The 14552-nt window shown below is 38.4% G+C and overlaps 2 protein-coding genes across 2 annotated transcripts; one reads left to right on the top strand and one right to left on the bottom strand.

Moving 5' to 3' along the window:
* Positions 1-8683: 8683 nt before the first annotated feature.
* Positions 8684-12272, top strand: LOC306857428 (uncharacterized protein). Its single transcript, XM_079397369.1, has 4 exons — positions 8684-9098; positions 9359-9427; positions 9971-10251; positions 11168-12272. Exons 1-4 carry the CDS (start codon positions 8957-8959, stop codon positions 11783-11785), a joined length of 1110 nt encoding a protein of 369 aa, XP_079253495.1. The 5' UTR covers positions 8684-8956; the 3' UTR covers positions 11786-12272.
* Positions 12273-13127: 855 nt separating this feature from the next.
* Positions 13128-14504, bottom strand: mrpl58 (mitochondrial ribosomal protein L58). Its single transcript, XM_079397308.1, has 6 exons — positions 14325-14504; positions 14188-14215; positions 14054-14113; positions 13889-13971; positions 13633-13802; positions 13128-13550 (listed from the first exon to the last, which is right to left on the bottom strand). Exons 1-6 carry the CDS (start codon positions 14499-14501, stop codon positions 13466-13468), a joined length of 603 nt encoding a protein of 200 aa, XP_079253434.1. The 5' UTR covers positions 14502-14504; the 3' UTR covers positions 13128-13465.
* Positions 14505-14552: the final 48 nt, after the last annotated feature.

Genomic DNA, 14552 nt, shown 5'->3' with positions numbered 1-14552 from the left:
AATGATTCGCTCGAACATAGACGCATTTAGGTAGATCGAGGGTGCATTCCCTTCAAAAACAAACGTAATCCACTATGTCTTCAGCGGCTCAGACTGCTATGTGCATTATTACATCCAACAACAAAACACCTCAATCGCTTAGGAGCCATTCTTGTCTACTCCTCTTCCGGCATCGAAACAATGGCGGACTGATGACAGCTCATTCAGGGCGGGTCTAAGGTAAGACGGCACTGTCAATCAACTATCGTGGGAGCGGCCTTTGTCCGTGTGATGCCACACAGAGAAGAAGCTGAGAACTGCTTGATTTGAGAAAGGGATGAAGATTTTAATAGATTAAAAAAAAAAAAACACACACTGGGTGGATTTTTATCATTTTAGGGTGGTTGTGCACACACTGCCAGTGTTGGGTAAAGTTACTTTTAAAAGTAATGCATTACAATATTGCGTTACTCCATAAAAAAGTAACTAATTACACTACTTTTTATGGAAAGTAATGCGTTGTTACTTTTGCGTTACTTTTTAAATATGAGCCAAAAAAGTCATTTCAGTCATTTTTGCTTATTAGTATGGTTGAACTGGATCATCAAAGGTCAGCAACAAAGACATTGGTTAATAAAATGGGATTAGATACATCAGTGTTATTTAAAATTTAATTATTGCAGGTTTGCGTCAGATTCTGAGTTTGCATTTCAATGTTCTAATTCATTTTGATGAACACTAAATCTTTTTTTGGCAAGTGGGATGAATTAATGCACATTCGCCTTTAGTCTAGAACTACAGTAACATCATGTTCACACAGCGCACTGTCAGTCAATAAATGGGAAAAAAAGTAAATCAGATATTTTCTTGTAAATTAAAAAGTAATGCGTTACTTTGCTGAAAAAAGTCATATTATTACGTAACTTGCATTACTTGTAATGCGTTACCCCCAACACTGCACACTGCCAACACACATTTATGTTCAAACAACTTGTAAAAGTGCATGTCGCATCCGATGACCCCTTTAATAAACATATCTAGAATGTTTTTAGAGAATGTTATCCTACATTTTAGGAGAATATTCAGGGAACTAAAATAAAACTTGCCACTAAAAACATTCCCAGAACTTAGCATAATGTTCTCAGAACATTCTTTGAGCAATAAAAATTTCTAGCTGGGGAGAAGATGCCATATGTCTGGTCACCTGACCTTTCTGTGTGACTCACTGGTGCTCAGGGAGGTACAACTGGATCTCTGCCTACGGCTCCACCTGTCACCCGGTCTGGTGTCATTTGTGCCAACTTACCATTGCATCTCTGCCAATGAACAAGTTTACAGCAATAGATGCACTATTGCAGCAAAATAAATGCACTTTTCATCTGCTTACGTGCCCGCTGAGTCCGTTTGAGACACCCGCACCAGTATAGACCAGGGTCAGCTGGCTGGAGATTGCACAAATCTTCGAGCAGCTACAATGCATACGAGTCACGACCTAGAGGCTTGGATGCTGCTGATGGGTAATTAGCCCAGTTCTGTAGGAGCTTGTGGGGGTCCATGGCATTAGGAGAGCTGATGGATTGATTTGAAGTAAAAGAAAAGAGCAAGCATGATCTCCTTTGTTGCATCTAATCCATATTGTATGAACTGAAATGGGGTTGACAGAGCCAAGCTTTCAGGAAGATATAACACAATATAGGGAAAATCTGAGGAAATACTGAAACTTTCACACTGCCAAAGTCTGAGTAACTGTCTAAGGCTGGCCGCACACTAGAGAATTTTAAGCCTGATTGTAAAGCCGATTTGCACCCCCGAACGAGCTGGGTGTGTGGCCCGATTCGCGGCTTGTTGCAAACAATTTTTTGTCCATTTATCTGCTCCCGATCGAGACGGAGCATCGCCGAACTCAAACCGTAAATATCAAACATGTTTGATATTTATGACTCTTGATCGGGCTGCCACTGACCTGATATCCTCGATAGCCAATGAGAGCGAGCAAGCGTCACTCACCGGATGTTGCATGCTTCTATAGCTGAAACCTGGCAGCCACAAACGTGGCGTGAAAGCAGAGAACATCACTCATATTCTTTTGTATACTTTGTTTTTCACTGTGAAACAGAACGCACACCAGGAGAGCCAGCTGACAACGTCAATTGTCCTCTATTTGTTTTTCTTCTTTAGTCACGTTTGATCTCGCGAGTCTCCGTGAGATCGCGTTTCACTGTGAAATCGTTCCTACAATCTTCAAGTGTGCGGTCTCGGTGTCTGCTCGAATCATCTAGTGTGTGCGTTCAGAGGATTATAAGGCTAAAAATCAGTTGAACTGTCTTCATGTCTGTGGTCTCCCATGATTTTAAAATCGTCTAGTGTGCAGCCAGCTTAAATCCGGCGATTTTAATCAAAGGGTCGTTGAGGGACTCTGGAAGGAATACAGCGTATTGAGGGATATTGTGTGAAATCAACCGAATTTCAGAAATTTCCACAGCTAAAATGTGAATTTTTATTTTTTCCTGAAGACAAAAAAAAAATTTACCTTAGAATGGGAGCCAAATTACACAAGGGGGCAGCATTTTTCATGTCTGTAACTAGTAACAATTTCTTTTTAGAGGTTGGTTTAACAAACAAACAATATAGCAGAGTGAGATATAGCCCTTATGTGATTGGCTGGCGTTACCCAAACGAGTGAACCTATCAGTGTTTGTACTTCATTATGATTGGTCAATTGTGTAAGTTTCATTAACCTATTAGTGCCTGTGTTGTGAATATAAAAGAGGGAAGTGTTTGGCTGCTTGGGATTCATCATCCTTGGTACCACACCTTTGTGATATGAGGTGCTTTGAATGAGCGCTAGCAGTTGGGCGAGCTTCCTGTCTATCGCGTGCTGGCTATTGGTCAGTTCTCAGGTTAGTCCATTTTAAAAATGCCCTTTGCCTGTTCAATGGAGAGGCTTATTACCTTGTTTTGTTTTTAGTCATGGGCCTGCAAGTAGTTATAATCCTGCGTGGTGAGCGACCATGTGTATTGCAGCATTGTACCGTTTCCTTGGTATGTATGGAGAGTTTATTGTTTGTTTTTAACAAGAGTTTGAGTAACTTTCTGTTCAATGTCTAGCAGGTTTTATTGCACGTCCAGGGGGTTCTAGTGATCTTAATTGAAGCCTAACGAACAGTTTTGTCTGGAACTCACCTGGGTCCGTCTGTAGTGTCTTTATTTGGTTTGGTTTATTTGATGTTTGAAGCACTGGCACAGGATTGCGTTGGCTGTGCGTGAGTTAGCTGGGAGGCAACATTTTTGTAATCTGGCTCTTCTTGGCCATTTTATCCCCCCCCTCCCCTCCGTGGCTGTGTTTGTGCTCTGGTGTTTGTGTGTAAATTGTTTATTGAATTTTTTTTTTTTTTTTTTTTTTTTGTGCGTGGGTTTTATTTATATATTTTTGTTATTTTGTGTGGATTCACTTAAAATGGGAGGGCTTGGCCATGGTTCCCTGTACTGGCATGTCCGCGTGGAGTGCTGTGCCTAACATTTTTTGCCTTGTTTTTTACAAGAGTGTGTGTGCGTCATGGGTATTGAGTGTGGGGTAGAAATTTGAGGGTCTCTGTTGGCCACCTCCCTCTTTACCTCTTCATTTTCTTTTTATTTAATTTTGTATGTTACTGGTATTGTTTATGAAGTGATTTGAGACCTTGTGACATATTGACTGTTTTTATTAACGGTGTTTGAATAAAGTGATTTCTTGTTGTTATTATGAAACTGTACCCTGGATTAATACAATGAATGCTGTAAAATGTTACTCATTAGTACTTTACAGTAAGGTTAAATTAACATCCGTAAAGTGTTACTGAATATTCTTTATTGTATTGTACTAAAATATTTGTAATATGTATATCCGCACACTTTCATTTAGTAGATGCTTTTATCCAAAGTGACTGACAAATAAGAACACACCAACATACTTTGAAGCCTTGAGTCATAAGTTTTAATTTAGTTTCCGTGTAAGTGCTGAGAACTCGTACTGAACATGCAGAAAGGAGAGCGAGAAGAGAGAAAGATGGCATAATAAAAGGGAAAATTCCCACATGAATTTGCTCATTAGATATTTCTTTACCCGGTGAGAACCAAATGTCACTATCTTCAACATTCCCTACAAGCAGTGTCAAATCCTCAAAAGATTAGAAGATGACTTATTTAAAGCAGTTAAAACAATGTTTGATATTTTATGGGCTTATAGACTTTCATAAACGTCTCACAAAGCCTATTTATTTTTTCATGCTATAGGTAATGATTATTCTATCCACACTCGGAATGATAATTGCATCATTCTGTTAATCGCAGCTTTAGCAAGCAATATCATTTCACATTTTTCCAATTACAGTTAAGCTTCAGAGATTCAAAACAAGCTTGCTGATGTCAATATTAATAGCAACATATAGACGTCTCTGTGGTAACGGAGCCATACTATGTATAACAAGTCATCACAGTGAGTCACAATGCGCCCACTCGCATCACATTCAAAGGACATCAGTGCTTCAATTTCGTTTCAAATTAAATAGTTATTAGTTCAGTGTATTTCGTTTGGCCAGTGACTCAGTCAAGAGTAGGGCTGGGTATCGAGTTCGATACTTTTTAGGCACCGACTGAATTGCCTCGATACCACAGAGTATCGAAAAACGTCTTGTCGTTTGGTACCAAATTTCGATACCTTAGGGGTTAATCTCATCAAGGTCCGTGAGAAAATAAGCCTGCAGCACTAGGTGTGTTTGACTAGAAGCGACGCGATGCTGATTTATCGTGTTTGGCAGTCTGCTCTCTATGGCCGTTTCTCAAACGGAAGGCATTTGTAGGCTGCATGAAGATCTCCTTTTAGAATAAACAATTTGACCAGTATTCTTAGTTAAGTGTAAATTTGTTGTAATATGCTTATGCCTCGAATATAATGCTCAGTTAACTGAAACAAGGCTTAATGACATATCCAACCTCTGGAGGATGCAGCCTTCCATTTGAGAAATGGCCTGTTTCGTTTACTACACGCAGACTGAAGTGTGCATGACGCTCGCGGTGATTTCAGCGTCTGCCATCTAAATGAGGTCATAAACGCATGAACAACATCCCCAGAATTGCTCTGAGAGTCACTTCATGAGCATTTTACCATTTGATTGAGTAAAACTAGCTTATCATATACGCACAGAACTGTAAAGGTATTCACGGCAACCCGTCAAAAGAAGTTCGGTTTAACTTTGAAGACAATGCGGCAGAAATATATTAATATTGTTCAGCAGAGTGTACATACTGCTACTATTAAAATTAACTATTTTTTTAAGTAATGATCACACAACATTTCTTCCATGTTTTGATTTTAATAGTAAGATTTTGTTTGCCAAAATAAAGTTTGATTTTCAATAACTTAAAAGATAAATGAAATGTTTAATGCCTTCATTTGAAAACCAGATACAGAACACAGAATTTCTGAGGAAAAATAAAACCTTTCATAAGGCTACTTTAAGAATAAATTTGAATAAACTAAGTAGTTATGCATTCAAATAATTAGACCTACTACAACACAATTTAATAACAATAAAACATATGGTGAAAGAAAATAAAACACCCATGAAAGTGGATAGATTTTCAATTGCTTAAAGTCTTTAACAACCTAGAATTAATGAATAGAAATGATGATTCTGTCGGAGCTATGCATTTTAAAACGAACACGCATTAGTGTAAACTGAACTATTTGAGCTTTATTAAAATTATTTGCACTGATTTATTGTGTTGGATATACAGTTGCATGCGACCGTTTGGGAACCCCTTGCAGAATCTGTGAAAATGTGAATAATTTTAACAAAATAAGAGATCATACAAAATGCTTTTTTTTTTTTTTAGTACTGTCCTGAGTAAGATATTTTCAATAAGATGTTTACATATAGTCCACAAGACACACAAATTGCTGAAACTATTAAAAGAAACTGCTACTTTGGGTTATGTAAGTCAAAAGATTGTATCTACAACACAATGATTGCTAGGCAAAAAAATATTGGTTTCTTTCCTGAATTTTTTTTTTTTAAATCTACAATGTTGCTCACATTCACATGCCACTTCTTCTGTAACATTAAAAATGTGAATGGAGTGTGTTATTGATGACATGACCACAGCTCTTTTCTGACTTGTCAAACTGACCGCGTTACAACCAGTGGTGGAAAGAGTACTGAAAAAAGTAAAAGTACCATTACCTTTGAAAAAATGTAGTGTGAGTAGAGTAAAAGTACTTGTCCAAAAAACTGCTTGAGTGAAAGTAGCCTATTTAAAAGTACTCATGAGTAGTGAGTACTGAGCTGTGGATCCTACCCCCTCATAATAAACGCTCTACACTGCAATTTATATATTTAAAAAACATTGTACATTCTGTAATTCACATTATCTAGTTTGTCATAAAGAATGAAGAATATCTATCATCCAGCAGTTTTAATTTTGACAGCCAACCCTTTAAAACGCATCAAAATAGCATAGATTTAAAATCATGTGTAAGGCCACTGAGACAGCATGCTGTTGTTGTACATAAAATATTAATGTTTAGTGCAAATACAAACACCATTAGAAACTCATCGTTGAGCATCACACACACCATGATATGGGTTAAAATGAGAGCCCATATTTCTCTCCAAAACGGTGCCAGTTTAAGCGTTTTGCAATAAAGAAATAAGAATAACAACTTCATAATTTGTTACAATTGTAACTTAAATGCATTGTTTCAGAAGGATGGCATCATGCCATACCTTTTATACATTTACTCAAATAGTTATGTCGATAAAGCAATTTGTAAGGAAAAATGCATTAAATAGCAAAGTATTGCTGGGGAAACTTTTTCAAAAGAAAACACGCGTCTCATAAGTGAGTGGGAATTTACCAAACGAGGCACTTGCAGGAGTTAACACAGGCCGTGTAGATAGGCAAGCATATACAAATCCTTTAGTAAGCAGAAATACGAAATTTACCTTAACATTAGAGGAAGAAGCGACTGAAATGATGCTTGAAGAATGCACTTCCAGCAGCCATGATAAACAGCAGCTGGCGGTTAAAGTTTTCTATGCACAATTTGATTTGACGAAAGTCACGAGACCGATTACCATCTCTCTATCCAATCACATTAATGGCTAAAAATAAAATTAAGCATGTAACGGCCACAAATGGAGGAAAATAGGAGTAAAAGTACCGATACATCACTTAAAATGTAAAGTAGCCTACACAATTTTTAAACTACTCAAAGTACCATTACTGATAAAACTACTTACTGTAACGTGAGTACTATTTGTAATCCGTTACGTCACACCCCTGGTTACAACACTCCCCGGTCTCCCTATAATAAACCCCTCTCTGAGACCTGATGACACCCAGTTTCTGTCTTTGTTCAATCAGCCACATACTGTAACTGTAAATGCACATTACTGTATTTAAACCTCCTCACATGTAAATTTAAAGTTAATCCTTAATTGAGATTTAAATCTGAGTTTAAAGCAGGATTAAAGTTGATCTCTTTTAAATTTAAAATAAATCCAGGATCAAACTGATGGTTTAAATGTAAACTTGCTCATTTTTAAACAAGGTTTAAAGTTTGGTGCAACAGAATCATTAGATAAACCTTGATTTAATCTAGATTTAAGATTAATCCTTGCTGGTGCAACCCACCCTACAATCATTTATGTATTTATTCCCATTTTATTAACCCATGTCTTTGCTACTGGCCTTCGATGCAAAAATGACACATTTGTGCTATTGCTGAATAGTATTGAACTTTTTTTCTCCTGCATCATGTTTGTCTACTGTACAGGCGTGAATCTTACATGTCCTTCAGCCTGAGGGAATATCCACTTTTGTTGTGAAGGGGCTTTTACATTTGTAAAATAACTTTGTACATTAAAAACAAGCTACCTAGATTTAAAAGGCAAAGTAACGTAACACATTACTTTCCATAAAAGTAACTAAGAAACGTAAATCGTTTTTTTTCTTTTTAGGGAGGAACGCAATATTGTAATGCATTACTTTTAAAAGTAACTTTCCCCAACACCGGTCACTAACATGCTTTATCATGCCCATAATCTAAACATGAGCTGTAGGTATAACTAGGACTGGTCTGAACAGGAAAGATTCTGCACCAATCAAATTTGTGTCAACTTTCAACAGGCAGATGGATAATATGAAGGAATAATATGACAGTAAAATGTAGGTAATTCTCATTTCGCTGTGTAATTAATATGGATTTGTGTTGTAGCCTACATCGGCGAAAAACACAATTACAATTGCATTTATTCATTTGTCCACAGCGCCATCTGGCGGTCATATTGGTTCTCATTAGTTCTTATAGTAGTGCGCCTAATAAACTACAACACATCGATCATATTTTATAAATTTATACAAAATGCATAAAATATATACAGTGGGGCTCAAAAGTGTGATACCATATTGAGAATACAGGGTTAAACTGATCGATATTAAAACTCTGATTCTAAAAAAACTGTTAAGGAAATAGCCTGACATGACTCTCTGCGAGCGCGCAAACTAATGTGACTTCACCAGGAATGCTTTTATTGTAGCAGCATGGCTGACTAAATGGTATCAGACAGCTGCGTTTCCTCAGTACGGTGGTTTTATTAGTGTCGTCGTCTGCGATGTGCGTCTGCAGATCTGCGTGTGACGCAGGCGACCAGCAGCCAATGGCGTGACACACAAACGCAGCAGAGTTGCGCAGTTGCATTGTGAGGAGCGCAGCCATTACACTTGATCTTAAATCTTTAGAAACCGTAGTTCGGATTGCACCGGCCAATCAGTTCTCAGCAAATTCCGTGGTAGTATTCTGAAACTAGCACTAAAATCGATTTCAGTGCTCTCTGCTCAGGAAAGTTGTGAAACTTTACTTCACAAGGTGTAGCGCGTTTCCTAGTGTCAGTGTTTCTCAGCACGCATCTCACGCGCGCTTTGATGCAGCGCAGTGATGGGCACACCTCTGAAAAACGAGCCGTCTGCAGCTGGGTGCATGCCGTTATGTGGTGACCTCACGTCTACCGGCGACTCGACTGCACGAGCATCATCACAGCAGGGCGAGCAGACCGAGGCCCCTGCTCCTGTTTTACTCTGTGAGTGTTATTATCGCATGCTTTCACGAGTCTTAATAAATATTGACTGTTCTTCTGCATTTCCCCCTCTTTCAGTAAAGCTGGCCACCAATTAAGTCTTAGTGCTGCCTTTACAGAAACGTTAATTGTTGAACCTTTCAATACAGACCTACCAGTAATCTCTGAGATTGTTAAGAGATAGTATTTCTGCACAAGTCAGCTTCATTAATAACCTTTAGAGCACCAATGTTTCATGTTCTGCATTGTATTTGTGCTCACAGATCCCATCAGCGTTAACAGTGCTTTATCTTCACCAATTTTTAACAACAGAGACCACAAAGTCCCACATGGTGAGTATCTATGGAACCTCTTTGTCCAGCTGTTTTCAGTGTTGGCGAGTAACTAGTTACATGTAATTTAATTACAAAATAAATGTACAATTATAGTTACTGAGAAAAAAATGTGTAATTAAATTAGTTATGAAAATGTTAACGATTACAAAAGGGATTACATCTGAATATTATCACACACTTACAGATTTGATTGGTTGCTTTCCCAAATTGCATCGACTGCTCTAAAATATGATACCAATATCTTTTTATAATCTTAATTCTAGTGATGCCTGCTTTAAGTGTTTCAAAAGTTGAAAACATTTGTTAGAAATTTTGAAAAGTAATCAGTTACACTAATGAAGTAACTGAAATGGTTACACTACTTATTACATTTTAAATAGGGTAACTTGTAATCTGTAATCTATTACATTTCCAAAGTAACCTTCCCAAAACTGGCTGTTTTTCAAAATAACATTATGATTGTTTACGAAAAAAATGAAATGTTTTGAGTTGATTTGATAATGTGTTGCATCCTCTAAACAATGTCCACAACATTGGCAGGTGGTCGAGGGATTGAAGCGGTTTCCACATCTTCTGAGTTCACCCACGGGGCCATCGTGCACCTGATCGAAGCGATGCAGAGGTGCTGGGATGTTTACAGCTCACGCGAGCGCTCGCTTCTCTTCCAGAGCGTTCAGAAAGAACTGGAAAGCCACGGTCACTCCTTACCCGTAGAGAAGATTCGCCGCAAATGGAATAACCTCATTGTTACATACAAGAGAGTTAAAGATCGCAGCTCGTTGTGTGGAGGCCAAACAAAGACCTCATGGGAGTACTTCGAAGTAAGAACTTGTGGGCATATTGTTAATGATGCGTGTTTATTTCTTTCCCATTATATATGCCTATTCATTCCTTAAATTCCAAGCATTCCCATTTCAAGAAAGTTTGAAGAAGCCATAATATTAAAAGGATATTTCACCCAAAAATGAAAGTTACCCCCTTTTTTTTTTTTTTTTTTTTACCCCAAATTTTCTAGTGTATGTGCATACAACAGTTAGTGGAAGCTAGAGATTACGGTTTAAGTTTTAAATATACATTTTTTTTCTTACACAAACGCTCGCTTCAGAAGGCCTTTTATTAACCCCCCCCAGAACCGTGTGAAAAACTTATGGATACAGGCACTTTTATTGGACTTCAAAATCTTAAACCCCATTCAATGCCATTATAAAGCTTGGAAGAGGCAGGACGTTTTTTAATATAACTCTGATCTTATTCGTCTTAAAAAAAAAAAAAAAAAAAGTCATATGCATCTATGATGGCTTGAGGGTGAGTAAATCATGTGGTAATTTTCATTTTTGAGTGAACTATCCCTTTAACACAGGGGTCACCAAGTTCGGTCCTGGAGGGCCGGTGTCCTGCAGAGTTTAGCTCCAACCCTAATTAAACACACCTGAAGCTGCTAATCAAGGTCTTTACTAGATATACTTGAAACTTCCAGGCAGGTGTGTTGAGGCAAGCTGGAGCTAAACTCTGCAGGACACCGGCCCTCCAGGATCAAGTTTGATAACCCCCCTATAGAAATAATGAATTGTATTACCCTGAATAACCTTAAACGCATGGAAACTAAAATTAAAAAGTTAGATGCATATAAATACTGATATCAGGAATATCATGGACATAAAAAAATGGTAGGATGGTGGAATTACAGTGGTGAATGATTGAATAATCTTCCCTGTTCGGTTTTCTTTTTCATTACAGATGATGGATAATATATTAGGAAAGACTAAATTTGCTCAGAGAGGTCCTGCTTCAGCCACTCTTGTTGGATTTGCAACCACAGCCAAAGCAGGTGTAAGATCAGAGGATCACGCGTCTAACAGCATGCCGGTGGCTGCGATGGCCGCCTCGTGTCTCCTTCCAACTGGAATCATCACAACCTCTTCCCAGATCCCTACACTGGTGACGTCTCCAGTGCTGTGCAAAGTTACCCCAAAATTAAACCCCAGCCCCTCTTGTAGCACAGACACTCCTCTACCCTCCCTGTCACCAAAGCCAGTGCCGCTGGTTACCCGTCAGCCGCTGAAGCGGAGGTTACGCCATCTTCGGCTCAACTCCATGGGCTCTCGTGTAGCTCAGCAGCAGGGGCAAGCTGAGGAACGCACCGCACTTCTTCGCAGTTTCCTCACCGCTCAAGAAGAGCGCATCCGTTTAGACGAGCAACACCAGCGCAAGGCAGATGCACGTGAGAGACGCAAGGAAAAATCAGCACGGGCCATGGCTGATGCGATGGGGAGGATGGCGACGGCTCTGGAGTTGATCTCATCCAAGCAGGACACCATTATCGCTCTACTTCAGAGACTGGCTGACAAGCACTAATATTGCTTTTGTAACAAAACTGAATTTAATTCGAAGTATATAAAGTGTGTCCTGTTGTTCATGGTTTAAGTAATTGATTTGGGAACCTGTTTCCAGTAGAAAAAGAAAAACAAAGAAAAAAAAAATATTCCCTTGTTAGTTTTCATGTTTCTTTGTTTCGCAAAGGGTTTTACTTTGCTATTTTGACAATGAATTGTTTTGTGTAAAAAGTTTAGTCTGTGCAAAACTTATTGCAGTTATGAATCATAACTTATTTTTGAAGATGTGCAGTTTTAAAAGTAAAAATAAGAATACATTTGTTTTAATTACATTGTTGCCATAGTGAACACTAGCATAACACGCACAGTGCTCTTATTGAGCAATATCTTTAGCCGTTAACAAGCACTGATACTCAGTTTTTAATTCTGTTTTTGGATATAAACCAGCTTTACCTGCAGTGAGTCGTTCACCAGCTGCACGTGTAATAAAGAGTGGCTTCGTCCTTGACAAATCGGCAAGTTATGTTTTCTAACTTACTATGGTTGTATGGTGTGAGAAACCGCTGCAAACTATCCAGGGTGAGTGAACCGAATGAATCAAACTGAATCGTGAACAGCTGTCATCTTGTAAACCTGTTTGACCGATTATTATATCAAAAGAGTGATTCACTCGTCAATCTGGTTGTGGTTCTAGCGACGCCTTTGGTTGAGACGAGTGGACGCGTTACTTTACAGAGCAGAATTTGATCACTGATTAATGTAGGTTTAATTGTTAGATGCCTTACTATTAACGGCATCCAATGGTAACGTTAAAACCGACCAGTTCGTTGGTTCCTCTAGCGCTAGGCAGACTCATCAGCTTGTTCTCGTGGTTAGTGCTGCTGTCAGACAAGGTTTTAGCAGAGTTTTAACCACTTTAATAGTTTTAACACTACTATACACTTTGAAAATGACGTCACCGTTGATACTAAAGTAAAAACAGGTAGCGGTGATGACATGTTTACGTCGACCGCGTGGCCTAATGGATAAGGCGTCTGACTTCGGATCAGAAGATTGAGGGTTCGAGTCCCTTCGTGGTCGCTTTTTTTTTTTTCTGCCTGTCACATAAAAACACACCAATAAGAATTACATTTGAAAACAGCGAATTTGTGTTTTAGAACGTCATATAAATTCAGGGATGTCGTCGTAACATTTGAATATTAATCTGTTGAGTCCGCTTCGTAGCATTTCTATTAGCAGATCTTATTATACAGTTATATCACAGCAGAGTGGCGCAGCGGAAGCGTGCTGGGCCCATAACCCAGAGGTCGATGGATCGAAACCATCCTCTGCTAGAATCTTTTTTTTTTTTTTCTTTTTTTTTTACTATCCCCACCCCAAAACTACTGATCTTTTCAGACAATGTTCATTTATTATGTGACAAATAATATTTTAGACATATTTTAATCCTAATAAGTTTCTCACATGTAAGTGTACTGGATGAGCAAATTCTAGTGTCATACAACTTGCTTAATATTCATTAAATGCACTACAATAGTATTTCATTAATTATTACTGATTTAATTCCTATGTTGATTAAAGTAATCTGGAACGTACTTCAGTATATGCTATACACTACATTCAGCAAAAAAACACACCATAATCACAGTGTCATTTTGCAATGTTTAAATCAAATTTTAATACAGAACAAACACGTTTGGGTTCAGTCAAAGTCAACTCGTTTTGCTTGCTTCGTTGCCGCATGAAATTTCTTCTGTTTGAGTCTTTCCAAATTTCTTTTCTCTAATCTGCACACAAAACAGATTTTTGTTAAACTCATGTTGCATTTGTAATGCTTTTTAATGACAGTTTTGCTTCAAGAATTCTAACCTATGAGCTCTCAGGGCGATATCCTCCTCAGAAGCCTCTGGTTTCTGCTGACTGGCTTCAGTAATCATTTCTGAGATCTTCTGAAGACAGTCTTCTAGATTTCTCTGTTGGCTTCTGCTAATCTCTGAGGTCACAATTAACTCTCCAGTTTTGTTGACACGTGTTTTATTCTGTTGACACAAGACTTCAAGCCTTGAGCAGTGCATGCTACACACGTGTTTGTTATTATAGAACTTACTGAAGAGGTTACGCTTACTTTTAAGAGAATCTCTCGCCTCACTTCTTCTGGAATCCATTCTGCTGTTTGCACATGGAAACGGACCTCTGCTTTCGTACTGACTACAAATGAATATTAGATTCATAGATAAAACCTTCAGCAACGAAGACGAGATTGTTATAACCGGTCTATAACGCAGATTACCCTTATTCACATGTTGACCGCCGGGTCCGCTGCTCCGACTGTATGTTATCTTCAGTTTATCTGGAAGAGACGAGAGTTTGATGAACTGCGGATTTGAGTCGGTTTAAGGTGAAACTGAATCCTGAGCCTCTTACCGACTGGGATGCGCGAGAGCCGATCTTCCTGACAATAAAAAATGACAATGTGTTTAAGCAGTGCTGTGTTACACATCAAGGAGAATCATGGAACAAATTATGTTTTTGTATTATGGAGAAGATTAAAACATGATCACCTGTGTAAAATTCGATGCCTGTTTCATGTGGGAATAACTATTGCCTGTTAAGCGTTTCGGTCGCGTTTTGTCGCTACCGAATAAGCCTACATTTACTAAATTACGGCATATATTCCTCGAGCATGATAGTTTATGCAGCTGTAAGAAACATAAACTTCTAACCACGGTCGCCGCCATGTTGAATATGACGAACATGCACGTGAAACGTAAACATCCGGGTGATATCCG

The sequence above is a fragment of the Barbus barbus genome (assembly GCF_936440315.1).
Source record: "Barbus barbus genome assembly, chromosome: 38".
Taxonomy (NCBI): Eukaryota; Metazoa; Chordata; class Actinopteri; order Cypriniformes; family Cyprinidae; genus Barbus; species Barbus barbus.
This window is presented reverse-complemented; position numbering and strand designations above follow the sequence as displayed.